The 16638-nt window shown below is 38.9% G+C and overlaps 1 protein-coding gene across 2 annotated transcripts in view; it reads left to right on the top strand.

Annotated features, from left to right (window-relative positions):
- LOC109039209 (uncharacterized) overlaps nt 1-16638 on the top strand; it is a 30891-nt gene that overhangs the window by 13315 nt on the left and 938 nt on the right. For both annotated transcript variants that reach the window (XM_072304135.1, XM_019054602.2), the window contains exons 2-8: nt 1320-1558; nt 5605-5800; nt 7975-8453; nt 9561-9669; nt 11821-12077; nt 13224-13314; nt 14630-14676. In XM_072304135.1, coding sequence (XP_072160236.1) covers nt 1550-1558; nt 5605-5800; nt 7975-8453; nt 9561-9669; nt 11821-12077; nt 13224-13314; nt 14630-14676 — 1188 coding nt within the window. In that variant the 5' untranslated portion in view covers nt 1320-1549. The remainder of the gene's footprint in view (nt 1-1319; nt 1559-5604; nt 5801-7974; nt 8454-9560; nt 9670-11820; nt 12078-13223; nt 13315-14629; nt 14677-16638) is intronic.

The following is a 16638-nucleotide window of genomic DNA, read 5'->3' as shown; positions in this document are numbered from 1 at the left end:
AATATCGTTCATTTTTTTCAAATTGATAGGAATTCTTGAGGTATACGCTTTTGCTTCCGGAAAATTAACAGAAAATCTGGAAGTATATTTTCTGAGAGTAGAAGTGTGACAATAGATGCTTTTTATAAACTCAGAGGCTGTTACTTTTGCGGGATATTCACTATTAGATTTAAGATGTCTATAAGAAGAAATTTTATATACAATTTTGTCTGATTTTGGCATGTGTATTCCATAACTTTGGTCTGATGTGCATGTTTGGTCCCCTTAATATTTTCACAGGCTATATGTCATGGCATGGAGAGTCGTTTCCATGAAAAAACTCATTTTTAAAAAAAATGTCACATAGCCCCTTTTCCAACGGTCGGTTCAATTTCAGTATAATATATTTCACAATAGAATAATTTCCCATCTTTGCTGACTTTTTGTGGAAGAGCCTAGAGGTTCCTTTTATCAGAAAGGAAATGAAATGCATGTACAACCGAAGCTCGTGTTGTTTACCTGATGTGCAGGTTTCTTTAGATGACTATTTTCACTTGTTGATTATGGTTGTTTTGAGAGCGGGAAGATTGGATTCATTTTGTTTACAATGTTGTTGGATGTCAGTTTGAAGGGTTGGTAATTTTGCCAACGGGCTCCCAAAATTCTGTGTGAGACTTTGGTCAGTAAATTGGTCCTCCGGAATGAGTGTTGAAATTGATAGACAAAGCGCTAGACAAAGAAGACATGGGGAGCAAAGAGCGGTACTATTGGTTAAAGTGGGTGGTTCCAGGTTCCTACAGACTCAGGGAGAGGGAAAAAATGATGGATTGACTGTAGAGGGTCTTTCGTGGGTTGCCGTTAATTAATAATAGAGTGAATCGGTAATTGTCGTTAAATACGTATAACATCATGATCTGTGCCGTGGCCAATACTGCCGTGCTAAGGATGAACGCCGCACGACAATTCCAGAGTTGCCATATTTCCCTTGATAAAACATGTATTTTTGACGAAAATAATGCACATTTTTCTTTGAAATTTTCAGATATTGTGAATGTAATTGCGTAAAAAATTGTCCAATGTTTTTGGAAAAAAATATTCACAATTTGCTCAATGAATTCGGTTTTTTGGAAGGAAACTTGGCAACGCCTGAATGCTCAAACGGCGTTCTTCCTTAGCACGGCAGAATAGGCTTCTATCTAAAATTTTGAGTATAAAAAATAAAATAAAAAATGAAACGTCTGTCAGGGGATGGAATTTTCCTGTTTAGTGGTCCGCGCCGTCGATTTTTCCCTCTGAAAAAACTTTTTAGCTCTTTTTAATTATCTCCTTTATTCCTACAGTTCATAGTGATGGTCTGTGCGAGTTGGGTGGGTTGAAGGGCTGCAATGTTCACTGTAGCACCGCACACGGGAAGCTGGCTTTGCTCAACACTCCATGGGCCATCGGCGCCTGCGTGGAGGGTAACTGCGTTTGCAGATTCAACGAAAAACAAATCCAGGATGCTATACCCAAAAACTGTATAAAGTTTTATTTTTCATTTCTGGAGAGTAAAAAGGAGATCGTCGAAGGAATGATCGAGGTAAGAAAAGTCAAAATTACTTTATTAGATACGAGAAGGGACCCATAAAAACCCGGAATTTTGCTGTAACTTGGCAACGATGATATTAACGATTCGGGTTCACCACTAGGAGGTGTAACTAGGAGCTATGAAGAGTCACTAGGCCAAATCTCAACGTCGTGGCACATTTTGTTTCATTTCAGGACTTGGTTTAAGGCAAGTCAATCATATCTGAATATCTGAAATTAAGAATGAGCTAAGACTGTTTTCAGAACTAGAATGTCCTGGAAAAAATTTTCCTCATCAAAAAGTCACTTCGAACACATAATGAATTAATGAACTTCCAAAATACGCTTATAAGTGAAAAATCAACGTTTGGTGCATACAAACTCAATTGACACACGAAAAAACCAAAATCAACGCAGGCCAAGATAGGAAAAGGGTATATTTTTACGGTTATAGGACATTTCGTCAACGATTTTTTGTCCGCGCACCTGTTTTTTCCACTAATTTACGTCCACGCGTTTTTTCGGCACGGGAGTTTTGGTCCACGTGCCAGTTGAGACCCAAAGTTAACTGGTCCACATGTAAATACAAACAACAGTTGCTCACGACGTTTTTGGATGAAAATGTATAATGTCTTGGAAGAATGAGGGTTTGCTTGTTTTTTTGTTTTGTGTGTTTGGTCCAACGGAGAATAATATGGACGTATTTCTTCCAAACAGACCTATGTGGAGGTGAGAAATGTGGGATGTGCTCGTTAGTTCTCTGGCCGTAAGAGTGAATGGGAAAAATAAAGCGCCAGTGACGTCAGCGGCAATGATAGTGCGCACACGCGCGAGGGGGAGATCTTCATCGGGGCGCTTTAACTCGTGAGCCCTGTCCACACCGCTATCTTGCCATGCCCGCGGCTCATGAATCTCGCATTCAGTTGGCACATAGGTCTGTTTGATAGAATGTAAAATCCCGCTTTTCCAATTCTTCAAAAGGAATCACGCCCACTTTTACATTGCTTCTTAAGCAGCTTTCTAGAGCACACCCCATATTACTCACCTGCACACAGGTCTGTTTGGTAGACATACGTTCATATATGGTTAGGAGTTTTGGTAAAAATGGGGGAGCGTCAATTCCATGAGACAAAATTCACTAAAACTCTCTACACCTCTTTGGTGTAACAGGACTTAATTATCTTTCAAGAAATTCCCACCATGTTATACCTGGACCAGATAAACCTCTACATTTGCCTCAGCTAAAGGCTCTCAGATTTTTCCTAAGTACGATAAGTATCTTGATTTATTTTGCGAGGAAAGATCTGTACGTTTAAAGGATGCCTGTCATTCTTATAATACGTTCAATTTCCTATAATACTGTGCAACACCTCTGTTGTGAAATAGTTGTTTCAGGCGCCGCCGCGCCGCGCCGCACGGCAAGCCGGCGGCCAGTGCGGAACGCGCATTGGCGCCTACAAACCTAAGTGGATACTTCAAGCATTGTGCAATGCGTGAAGTATCCACTTAGGTTTGTAGGCGCCAGTGAGCCTCTCGCGCTGGCAGCACGCCGCGCCGCTCCGCTCTGTTATGCTTTAATGTTTATACTCGCATAGTCAGCGTTTTTTAACTCATGATTTTGAAATGTTAGCACACTCTGCATTGGTTATTCTCATTTAAATTGATGGGAAAAAAATGTGTATCAATTTATCAAATGAGAATAATAATATAATGTATATTTTTTAAATATTGGTGGTTCCGTGTCAAATTTAATGATTTCCTAAGCACTTCAATTTTTTCTTTTACATTTTGTGCTTTTATTGTGCTGCAGCGATCGGTGTACACGCAACGAAACGTTCAAAATTTGACGTATTTGACTCCTAAAGATCGATGTACAAATGGGTTAAAACTAAAGATTGCGTGCTTTTTGGTTTTTGCCTCTTTTATTCATTTTTGCAGTTTCTCTCGGCACAACTGCGGCTCATTGAGATTAATGTCGCTTGGGAAAGGTTTCACAAATATTTGTCACGTTTTAAAAATATAAATGTTTTCAAAATGAAGTAATACGTAAAGAAAAAAATAAAAAAATGTACCTATACATGTATGAGGTATATTGTACATTCAATATTTTAAGGATGGAAATAAAACTAAATATTCACCAATGACATTTTAAAAAGATGTTTCAAACGGAGAAAGTAAAAACATTTCATTTAGAAAATGAGCAACCATAACAACACGTCCTTCTCTCTGAATTTCTCATTTCTATATTGTCAATATAACTTTACATACCGACTAAAATACAACGCTTGGACCAAGTCACTGTTGCTTATTTTACGTGTGGGCGTAAACTACTAGACAAAAAAGGTGTGCGGACAAAAAATCGTTGACAAAATGTCCTGAAACCATTTTTACCCTTGGCCGTCTCCTTGAGTCCTTGCCTATTGAATGAGCAGTTTTTGGTTAGTCAAAGGGCTTGATCATATATTCCTAAATTTAAACCAAACTCATGCCGACGTAGATAAGCTTTTTAAAAAATCGATAGTTCTGTGGTGCTTAATGAGATCAACATAGCTCTCTTCAGCATAAATACGTTCAACTTATGGATGGATTTAACCATTATCAGTCTGATTACTTTACTGCTATGCTAAGGAAAAAACCGGCGCTCCGCTTCGCTTCGCGCCGGTTTTTTGGGGGGGCTTCGCCCCCCCAAGCCCCCCAGGACGCGCGCTTCGCGCGCGCTTTTTAGTTTGAGTGTCCATTCCAGTTGTTCTGTCTTCTTAAGCGACCCGCGCGTCCACCGCGGGAAGAGTGTATTTTCCGAAGGGGGGGGGAGGGATCAATCTGTAAGGGAATGAATTAATTTCTTGAGGCATAAGAGCAGCACAGTACGTTGCCAGCGAACGCGCTGCGAAAGGTTGTGACGGTTAAATGGTGAGATTTTGTTCAAGAACAGATCATTTAACCTGACCCACTGTGCGACGAACAATTTGTCCAGAATCTTCCTTCCCCTGACCCACTGTGCGACGAAAAGTTTGTCCAAAAACTTCTCTCCCCTGACCCACTGTGCGACGATCAGCTTGTCCAAAAACTTTCTCCCCCGACCCACTGTGCGGCCCTGCTCCGGTCGGCTCCCCTCATGCCGCGCACCCCTCGCCTAAAACTTTCAAAGCTCGCCATTCTTAAACGGCTCGGCCGATTTAGCTCAAATTCAATACCAAACCAGTCCTAGGGGAGAACTACCACCTATAAAAATTTCAGCTCAAAATATTCATTTTCGCTCGAGTTATCGAGTGGACAAGATTTCACCTCCCCCCACTTTCGAGCCCCACCCCTCAAAATCTATTGCCTCAAATTTCAATTTTTTTTCGCAGAATAGTAGTCCTAATGAGTCTCTACAAAATGCAAAAAAATTGGTCAAAATATCTTTCAACGTAAGAAAGATATAACCACTCAAAAATCGAAAAATCTTCAAAAGGCGGAAATACATACATACATACATACATACATACATATATACATACATATATATATACACATGAATTTGAATGGCATATATTTTCGTGATCTACGACCCGTGATCGATGCTCTTCACAAGGTCTCGGGTCTGGGTCCGACATCATGGGAGAATGCAATAGTGTATTTCCTTCGGAAAATACACTAAAAGCCGTATAAACATCCGAGAGTTGTCAAATTTCCCCTCCTAAAATATTTATTTTTGAGACGAATGATGAATATTTCTGCTTGAAATTTCCTGATACTTTAGAGATTATTGCAAAGAAAATTCTCTGGAAAAGTGGACGGGAAATTTTCACAAGTAGTGTCTTATTGAAAATGTAGTAACACAGAAAATTGAAATTTTTTAGATTCTATATAATCTAGGATAAATTCGCAAAAAATTGAGGACGTTAAGAATTAGGTGTTGTTTGTTAAATAAATTAAAACACGTAAGAAAATTAGGCAACATAAAATGCAGTCAGGCGGATTCTGCAGATCAAATCAGACCATGTATCTTCCAAAACGTTTTCTGGACTTGTATTATTACTACTTTGTCATTTTTAATTGGCGTATCCATGTGTCCAGGAAAAATTTTCCAAATTGAGTTTGGATAAAAAATTTGAGTGGTATATGAATGTCTACGAGAAATCTTACAGTACAAAAGAGGAGAAGGGGCGACGTCTTCGGATCTTTGAAGAAAACCTGGTCAAAATCAGTGAACTCAATGCAAATAGAAAAGGCTCCGTCGTTTACGGGATCGGACCGTTCACAGACCTCAGCAGTAAGTGCAAGACAATCCGTAAGAATTCTTGAAATTTGACAACGTTGAGGTTTGCCATTTTGAATGCATTCGATTCTAAGTGAGGCAGGCTGCCTCGCAAATAACCATTGTACAATAGAGTTGAATGCAGGAAAATCTGTGACGTGGTGAGCTTTGATATACGAGGGCTGTCCCAAAAGAAACCGGACTTTTGTCATAGAGGGCGAACGGAGCGTCGTAATGAAGTTTTCTTGGGCTTGTTTGAAAGCTGATAAGCTACTGAAGATGCTTGTTTTTACAGAATGCAAAAATTCGTCTTGGTAAGGAAACTACACGCTTTGGAATAAAGGAAAGTCAAACTCGAGTTGCGATTTTTGTCTTTATGTCAAGAAAAATTTAGATACAACTTAAAAAGAAACCCAGCTTTTAAGTTAAAAACTTCGTTGCTCTCTTATTCAAATGCTTAAGTATAAGGAAATTAAAATTTTAAGCAGCTTACCATGTCATCACCTATCCCCTTCAAAATACTCGCCAGCTTTGTCGATGCATTTTTGCCACCGTTTCTTCAATTGGGAGAAACACTGTTGGAAATCCTCAGGTTTGAATGATCGCAATTTCTTCGAGGTGTTCTCTTGAATTACCGGAATGGTTTGAAAACGTCGACCTTTCAAGGTAGATTTAAGTCGTGGAAATAAGGAAAATCACACGGAGCCAGGTCAGGTGAATAAGGGGGATGAGTGAGGACACTCATGGCATTCTTCGCACAAAATTCGCGAATTTGGAGGGATGCATGGGCAGGTGCATTATCGTGATGCAGAAACCCCAAAACTCCCCAAAGCTCTCCCCAAAGCTCGGGCCTATTTTTCTGCGGACATTTTCGCGTAATCATCTCAGAACACCATTGGAATATTCGCGATTGACAGTTTGTCCTTTCGGTAAATTCAAGAGAACACCTTGAAGGAATTGCGATCATTCAAACCTGAGGATTTCCAACAGTGTTTCTCCCAATTGAAGAAACGGTGGCAAAAATGCATCGACAAAGCTGGCGAGTATTTTGAAGGGGATAGGTGATGACATGGTAAGCTGCTTAAAATTTTAATTTCCTTATACTTAAGCATTTGAATAAGAGAGCAACGAAGTTTTTAACTTAAAAGCTGGGTTTCTTTTTAAGTTGTATCTAAATTTTTCTTGACATAAAGACAAAAATCGCAACTCGAGTTTGACTTTCCTTTATTCCAAAGCGTGTAGTTTCCTTACCAAGACGAATGTTTGCATTCTGTAAAAACAAGCATCTTCAGTAGCTTATCAGCTTTCAAAAAAGCCCAAGAAAACTTCATTACGACGCTTAGTTCGCCTTCTATGACAAAAGTCCGGTTTCTTTTGGGACAGCCCTCGTATATCGATTAATCCGCCGTTTAAACCTATGGAAAAGGATCGATAAACAGGGTGTTCGCAACGGACACCTTAATAATCGATTCTTTACCATAGCTTCAAAGGGGGAAATATCGATAATCGATCACTCAAGCCTCGCCGCTGCTGAAAATTTCAGAGAACCGTCCCTGACCCATATGAAAGGAGGAAACCCACACAAATGTATCGATATATTATAGAAATAGGATGGTGTGTCTGATTGTGTGCAGGCATTGGCCTAAGGCCTTAAAGTGCTTGTCATGAGAAACTAAGAGAGAGACAGAGGAAATGAGGGAAAAAAGGACGGACCAAAAACTGTCTCTGGGTGAATTTGGAAGAAACGTTGCGTGACAGGAACACTTGCCGAGTGAATTTGTCATGCATGAGCAGCCAGAAATGTACGGCTCAGAAGCCCAGACCATTTTCTAGTGATCGAAGTTTGTAGCTTTTTCTCGCCCTCAAGGACTTTGCAGTAGTTTTCTGCGTTTACAGTCTTACCATGTGGTGCATTTGCGTCACACCGACTGATGAAAGCAAGGTGGAAGAAACCAAGGGTGCGTCAATATACAATGGTGGATGACGTCAAAAACCCGACTTTTCAAAGGGCAATAACTGGGGGTTAATATTGAGCGTAGAAAGTTGCTGTTTGCATAGATTGTATCATCTTTAGCTAATCTAAGAGAATCGAGCATCAAAACACGATTTTTTCACTAGCGCAATTAATTGATCTATTCCCCTAGAATGTGCCTCACTCCCACTACATCCTAGATTTTCACTGATTTTAGGCCAGGAATTCGCCGAAAAATACATTGGAAAGCAGGACCCACCGAGCGACTTATCCGACGAAGACGACGAGAGCGGTCAGCTGCAGACTCGGACGTTAACAAGAAAAGGAAAAGGAAAAGGAAAAGGGAAAGAGAGGAGTTCCACATCTCCGCCACGGAGAAAACCATCCGGCTCTCGATCACCCGGTCGATCTCGTGCTCGGTCTCTGTCTCCCCAGAGATCATCTTCTAAACCATCTCTCCAACGGACAGCTAGCGGATATCGCAGATTGTTCCCTGCCAGATTCCGCCCGGCCAAAACATGGGATCCTGAGTATCGACCCATGGCGGATGGAATGTCGCGTCGACCTCGACACAACTTCAGAATGGACCCAGGCCCCAGCGAGGGGGTTCCCATGATAGTCGGGAACCCCCCCATAGGGGACCCCATCACCGATTGGCGGATACCCCCTGAGCTCTATCCTCCTGCGGAGCACCAGGTGCGTCATAATACATTCCTCTACTTCTTCCTCTTCTTTTTATTATTATTATTCTTCTTCTTCATCTGCAACTTCATTTTCATTTTCATCTTCATCTTCATCTTCATCTTCACCTTGATCTTCATATTCATCTTCTTCTTCTTCTTCATTATCTTCATCTTCTTCTTCTTCTTCCTCTTCTTTATCTTCTTCTTTTTCCTATTCTTTATCTTCTTCTTCTTCCTCTTCTTTATCTTCATCATCTTCTTCTTCTTCTTCATCATCTTCATCTTCTTCTACCTCTTCCTTATCTTCATCTTCTTCCTCTTCTTCTTCTTCTTGCTCTCCTTCCTCTTCTTATTGTTTCCCTCCCTCTCCTTTTTTACTTCTTTTTTCCCTCATCTTCTTCATTCTCTTCCTCTCCGTCTCCCTCCATTAGTTCTCCTTTTACCCATTCTCTTTCTACTTATCCTAAACCTCATTATTATTATTCTCCTTCTTTCCCACTAATCTTCTTCATTCTCTTTTTTTTCGTCATCTTCTATTAGTTCTCCTTTTTCTTCCATTCCTCTTCTTTTATTTATCCTTATTTTTCTCCTTTTTATTCTATATGTTTCTCTTTTTTCGGCTTCATACCAAGTCTTCCTTCTTTTCGTCATCTCCTTCTCTTTTTTACTCGCCTCCTACTTCTTATTCCATTCCTTCCTTCTTATTTTTTGCCTTCCTCTTGATCGATTTTTTCCTCCTCATCATTATCTCATCGTTCTCTTTTGCTCCGTCTTCTTCTTCCTATTCTTCCTCTTAATCTTCTCATTATTTATTTGAATTAAGTTTTGCATAAAGAACCACTTTCTCTGGCTCTTCCGTAAAAACACCTTTCTGGAAAACTAATGGCACATATGTTGTTATATATTCGTATATGTTGCATATATGTTGGCATTACGTTCCTTATTGCGAAATACAATCCATTTATTAGCCTTTTTCTTCCTCATCCTCTTTTTATTTCCTTTTTTCCCTTCCTCTTTACATCTCGTTCTCTTCTGGACTTAGAACTTGTTTGTTACTCTCTAAACTTGGACTTAATTCTATCTCTCTTTAAATTTTTCCTGAAAATAATTTTGTTCGCAGGACCTGGGCAATAAAAGATGCGGTAGCTGTTGGGCGTTCGCAGCTTTGGGAGCTGTGGAGATGCACTGGGCTCTTTTATTGAACAGGGTAGTTATGCTCTCAAAACAAGGTAATTTCGCACAGTCACGTGCACTGCTGAGTAAATTCGCTCAAATTTAACCTTCAGTAAAAGCAAAAAACGTCAACTTCGATAAAGTTTTGTTGTAAGAACACCGAAGACACATGTTGATTATTAAGATCATGGAAAGGTATAAATTGGAAAACATGAAAGAAAAAGCTGTAAATTGAACACAGTCGATTTTACACACTACTTCACTGCCGTGCTAAGGAAAAACGCCGCATGAGCCATCAGGCGTTGAGCAATTTTCTTTGGTACATTACGCTTTATAGAGGAAATTTGTAAATACCTATTTTTCTTTCAATTTTTCAGATAAATTTGTTCGCAATTTCACTTGAAGTTCCTGAAAATTTCAAGGAAAAACATTAGGAGCTTTTCTCAAAAGCAGACATTTAATCGAAGGAACTTTGGCAACTCTCGAATGTTCTTACGTCGTTTTTCCGTAGCACGGCAGAATGGGAGCACGAAAACACGAATTCATTGGAAAAGTTATGAATGTTTCTTGTTCAATTTTTCAGACAATATTGTTCGCAGTTTCATCTAAAGTATCTGAATAGCTCAAGAGAAAATACGCATAACTACCTTCCAAAATAAATATTTAATCGGAGAAAATTTGAATCTGGAATATTCATACAGCGTTTTCCCCTATGCAGGGCAGTATTATACTACTAATTAATTATAGTTTAATTTTATGGTGGAACCAGTGATATTATAGTTTCTAATTGCAAAAATGTAGAATTGACTTACGGCTCCCTTGCCTTGGACGACAGTATGGGCCTTGCGACACAGCTCGACGAGGCGTATTTCGAGTACGCCACGAAACGTAGTTCGCCTTCAACTGAACGAGTAGGCAAAATTCGATCGCTCGCGTTAAAATAGTTGTATTCTTAAATCTTGCACGGCGCTGTTAGAGACTCTAAATAATCGAGCGCAGTACCCAGTACATTACACGTGCTTTGTGGAAATAGAAGACTGTATAGGTTAGATTGACACTTTTAATAAAAGAATCGAAATTTTTGAAAAACAGTAAAAGCTGTCTTAAAACTTTTAAAGCTTTTTGAAAAACTCACGCTTTCACTAATATGTTATTTTTAAAAAAAAAACAAATTAGTAAAATAACAACATTAGGAAACAAATTAGTAAACGAATAATAACAAATTATTGAAAGCGTGAGTTTTTCAAAAAAAGTTTTAAAATCTTTAGATTGACGTTTTTTCTAAGAATGTTGAAATTGATTTTGATAACAATCTATTTTTAAAACTCAGAACTTTCCCTCAGAGGTTTATGTTTCTTTGCTGAAGAGGACGGGCAGTGAACTCGTCGGAATGCGTATAAGTGGCGAGGCATGCTTTGCGATACATCGATTGATCTACCATTTAAATCTTTGGAAGAGGATCAATAAACAGAGCGATCGCAACGAACACCTTAATAATCGATTCTTTACCCCGATTTCAAATGGGGAAATATCGATAATCTATCATGTCCACCTCGCCACCGATGCTCATGGTGTATTAAACAAGTGAGAGGAAGCCCTGAGTTTTAATCTAAGATCGTGACGCATTTCAAACTTTTCCTGTTTTTAAAATTTTAGCCTTTTTTCCTAGTTTAAATTTGTGCGACTTGGAGAAAGCTTGATTTACGTTAAGGTTTGGAGAAAATGACCGGGTTCTTTGTTTTTTTCTGCAACCTGATCGTTGAAAATGTGTGTAAGAGATATATAAATTCTAACCCTTGACCAATGCCTTGTTTGCAGCATGTCTAGTAGTCGATTCTATTTTATTCTATTCGTATCATATTTTCTTACTCTTTCGTTAAAGTCTCCTGGCAATTTGAGTGCATACAATAAACTGCAAAGTAATAAACCGAAAGTAACGAAAACTAATTGGAACGAAACAAACGGGAAATCGAGGGAACAAACTGTGAGCTAAACAATGAAATAAGCTGCAAGTTTAATTTTAATAACTTTCCTCAAAAATACACATTTCATTTAAGGAAATTTAGCAACTCTCGAATGTTCATACGGTGTTCTTCCCTAGCATAGCAGTGAAGCGCGAAACGGTCGGATAGTATATTCGTAATTTTCGATGTGCAGTATTAAAATCTACTGAATAGGCTTATCGACGCAAATCAATATTTTGGCAGATCTGGTGGACTGCGTTCCAGAGAACGACGGATGCGTAAATGGTGACATAGGAAAAGCTCTCCTACACATGAAGATTTTCGGAGTCTCGAGAGCTGTGGACTACCCGTATGTAGCCGAAACACAGAAATGTAATCCCAATATACCAGGTTACATGTCAATTGGGGATTACGGTGAGATCAAAGGAGATAAAGACGTGGCAGATGCTTTGGACTGGACCCCGGTTCCGGCGGGTGTCCATGCTCCAGACGAACTTCAAGTAAGAGCCCTTTCTTCAGCATTTCAGGAAAGATTCTTGAATAAGTCTCCGGTGCCTGAGGAATGCAGTAGAGTACCTGTATGGGGAGAGTATGGACAGATCGGTTCATGGACGGCTTAGGGCCCAAAAGTGCAGCCACCCTCTAACCAACTTCTAACGCACAAAATTTCACTGCCAGTCTGCAGATTCCAATTCTAACCAAGATGGCTGAGAATGTACATAAATGAGCGTTCCTCCGCAAAAATGAGTAAATTTACGCAAAAAGTAAGTCAAATACGTGCTTTATAAACGATAGTTCGTAACAATTGTATCAGTGAAGCGCTCTGGATAATTGAAATTCATAGGTTGGCTGCATTTCTGGGCCCTAACTTTATTCGCGGAGACATCGGTGAAGGCCTGATGGATTTTCGGAGTTTCACATCTGTCCATACTCTCCCTATACAGGTACTCTAGAATGTAGTTTCCCGGAACAAGTTTCAAATTCCGGAACTTTTATTATCATTATTTTTGCAGGTTTAAGGTGATTCGATGGACGCCATTTTTTGTGTCAGAACGGTATGCGATATATCGCATCAATTGGTTCCATTTTTTCAGCTACTCGTCATTTTTTTCCAATTTTGAGATCGCAATTCTGTTGTCAGGAGACCAAAGCACTCACCAATTTTCACAAAGAAATTAAACGTAATAAAGGCGTGGGTTTTTTAGAGAGAAAACATCGCATTCGATACTGATATCGAAACTGCACTCGAATGCACGCAGGTGGCAACCCTGCTTTTGTATTTGTTCTATATCTGTTTATTGACAGTTATGCAATTTTTGAAAACGATTAATACCGAGGATTCCTAGCAAAACTGTTTTAAAGTAAACTTCAGAATCAGCTGGTCTTAAAAATTCAGTCTTCAGTCCCGAAACAACATTTAAAACCGGCCGATTTCCTTTTGATACTACATTTCACCTTCTTATTCATAACGTGACCATGATACACGTGCCTTTGTATTTAAATATTATTCTACATAGAAGCGATGAACTATAAACAAACAATGAACTTAGTCCTTAATCCTCGAGGTTATCCTCAAATATTTGATCAATGGATGTGTGAATGTCATGTTAATTACATCTTAAAATTAATAATTTACTTTCTTTCAGTTTTATGTGTCAGGAGTTTACGAGTCAGCGGCATGCTCGAACAAACTCAAACATATGGGTCATGCTGTGGCAATCGTTGGTCATTATCAAGGTATTTATTACCCATTAATTAATTGATTGCCCACATTTTTGGCCTATTTCAAGCAGCATATGCTTACTCAATAGCCTGTGTCACATCATCAAAATGTCAAGGTCAAGTACTTTGTTTGGTCCAAGTCATCAAATAAGCCAATCTCAACACCTGACCTTGATATTTTGATGGCTAGCTTTGATAGTGCTATGTATCAAGTCCATATTTTTCGAAATGCATTATGATCTGGTCTGGTCTCTTTATGGATCTAATACTAGGCTAAATGTGGGTATAAAGGCCGCTTTTAGCGAAAAATGCTGGTTTTCGATCAAACGCCGGGAAATCCGAATCTTTTGCCATTATAGCTGTCTTCAGACTCATGTTTATGCCAGTTTCAGACCTAGAAAGAGACTGAAAATTACCAAATCATGATATACATATAAAGCCGCTTTTATAGCGCTCTCTGGCGCTCTGCGACACATAGCCGCCTAAGTTCCCTATTCTCCCAAAAGCTCTTCAGGGAGTATGCACACCCTCATTTCTTCTAAAACCCCCTGTCGCCACCCTTTCATCGGGCGACCTCTTCGTCCATGATACATCCATGAAATTTAGACCTATACCTACAATAAGCAGAAAATCGGATACCCATCCAGCTTTGCGAGGGAATGTCTGGGAGACTCCTTAACGCTGAAAGAAGATCCTATTTGCAAAGCTTGTTAAACGAAATAAACGTGTTTTTTCGAATACATAACTATTAGCGCATAACGGTGTGCTTGTTGCCTATGCCGCAAACTGAAGGAGCTTTCTCACGTAGACGATATCTGCTACTAGGTTAACACATTTTGATGGTGGGTGAAACGTGAAACTACCAGAACACGTTTCGTTTTCTGCGTTTAAAAATCTCCGGTCTCATTTTAATTGTTTAAGGGAAAACAAATCAATATCATTTTATGGCATTTTCTTTCCCCATATGGGTTTTCCTCACACAAAAGTTGCCGTGTTTCAGAATCCCCAGTGCTAATTTTTACTTCAGAGGGGAAACTATTGGGTAAATTTTCGTAAAGTATAAAAATGTTTTATGATTCCAATAATGTAATTATTTTGGGATTTAATTTAGGATATGATAATTTAATGTGTTAAAATTCCCTCTGCTAAAATACGAATTTCCAAGAGATTTTTGAAAGAGTTTCCCTTGTAATTTATGGAGCCTTTTTTTACGGTTGAATCCAAAACATCTGAGAATTTCCCAGGAAAAGTTATCATAACATTCCAAAAATAAAGTGAAAAATATTGATAATATCTATAATTTAATTACTTCCTTAAATTTTGATTTCAGACGCTTGGATAATCCGGAATAGTTGGGGCCCTACCTGGGGTTTGGAGGTAAATATTTGGTTTGTTACAAATTCAAGACAGTCGGGATTTCGGAGGTTGACTACATTGTTTTTTCTCCGTTTGAATCCATTGAAAATATCGATTTTATGTGAGGCAAGCTGCCTCACAAATAATCGATTGTTTTACATATATTTAAATTGAGGAAAAAAAGTGTTGTCAACTTTCAAGAATCGCCACTGATTCGAGTACTGTGCTGCCGCTCAACGGAAAAACGCTGAAGAACGCGCGTTCCGGTGTTGAGAAATAATCTCTGATAAAAAACAAATTTCCGGGAGATTTTTAAATAGGTTTCCTTGGAATTTTTGAAGTTTTATTTCACAGTTTAATTTAATTTAAAATACCTGAAAATTCTAGAGGAAGATATTCACAACTTTTCTTTTAAATACACGTTTTACAGGATGGGACCTTGCAACGCATTGCGCGCCTGAGCTGAGGCGCAAAGCGCTTCAGAGGGTTGGACCGCGGGTCGGTTATCACTCGGAAAAAAAGTGTGAGGATTTATCCCCTAAAATTGTGGTACTAACCCAATTTGTTGGATGATATGAACATTTCTGATTAATTTTGGTAGTATCGCAACTCAAGTTGAGGTAGCGCCGCAACATTTGGGTTAGTGACCTAATTTATGGGGGTACTACCACAATTAATCGGGGTATTATCACAATTAATTGGGGTATTGCCACAATTAATTGGAAATGTCCACATCATCCATCAGTTGGGGCTTGGCCCCTACCTCTTTTTTTTCAGTGTAGGGAGCTTACGTTTTACATCCACGTAAAATCAAATTATTCGTCGTATGCGCTTATCTGTTTTCAAAATTTCGTTACACGAGAAGAGGTACTTGCGTAGGTAATTTTTATTAGAGGAATTTTGTCTTATGACAGCGACCATCCTTAGTTTCGCGAGAAGTTCTGAAAGGTGAGTGACCCGTACAACCCGTACTATCGTGCTAAGGAAGAACGTTGTATGAACATTCGAGAGTTGCCAAATTTCCTTCAGTAAATTGTTTATTTTTGAGGATGGTTATGAATATGTATTTTTGAAAAATTTCAGGAAAATACTTACAAGTTTACCAGGAAATTCGTATTTCATCAAAGGAAATTTGGCAGATCTCGAATGTTCATATGGCGTTCTTCCGTAACACGGCAGCATACCTCTCTGTGCCTAGATCATGATTTTTTCGTGGTCTATGTTTTGAAACGAGAATTTCAGAAATACTCGATGGACCACTAGATAAGGTACGAATTTCAACATTATGATACATGTTTCTTAACCAAAATTTTACGTAAAACACGATGCACACAACGAAAATTACCGAAATTTACTCCTTACAAAGATATTAATGATTCTTGATGCGTGAATTCAAACCACCCGCTCATGAAAACTCAATGCTCTACGTGATTCACATCGCACGCTAAACGTTATCATGACAGTCTCTGCGATATAAAAATCTGACAACCTCAATCTTGACGTTTTGGCTCAGCTATAGCAAATTGCTAATAGTTTGAACAACACATGGTGAGAAATGAACATTGCTCGATTGAGAAGCTTGCTGAAACCGTTGTAGTGCACGATTTGACTCACGTTGAGCTTCGAGTTTTTTTGTGAGCGGGCAGTTCAAATTCCTCGTAACCAATGTGAAATAAAAACGTTAATATCTTCGTTAGGAATTGGTTTCAGTAATTTTCGTTGTGTGAATCGTTTTCTACGTGAAATTTTGGTTAAAGAACATATATCAGACCGCTTAAATTCGTGCCTTGTCTAGTGGTCCATTGTTTACATAGATTGTGAAGCTCAGAGTGATTTTCACATCTTCACGATGAAGTCAAGGCGACTATTTAGCGATTAACTGAAGGAATAAATGTGCTTTTCATTCCGGCAAAAGTTTACGACAGACCCGCTGGTTGCCTTATCCTTCATAAATCTCTTTTAAAAAATCCAAATTTTTGAAAA

This window comes from Bemisia tabaci, chromosome 9 (genome assembly GCF_918797505.1).
Source record: "Bemisia tabaci chromosome 9, PGI_BMITA_v3".
NCBI classification, from domain to species: domain Eukaryota; kingdom Metazoa; phylum Arthropoda; class Insecta; order Hemiptera; family Aleyrodidae; genus Bemisia; species Bemisia tabaci.
The sequence above is the reverse complement of the archived record's forward strand: the minus strand, read 5'-3'. Positions and strand labels throughout refer to the sequence as shown.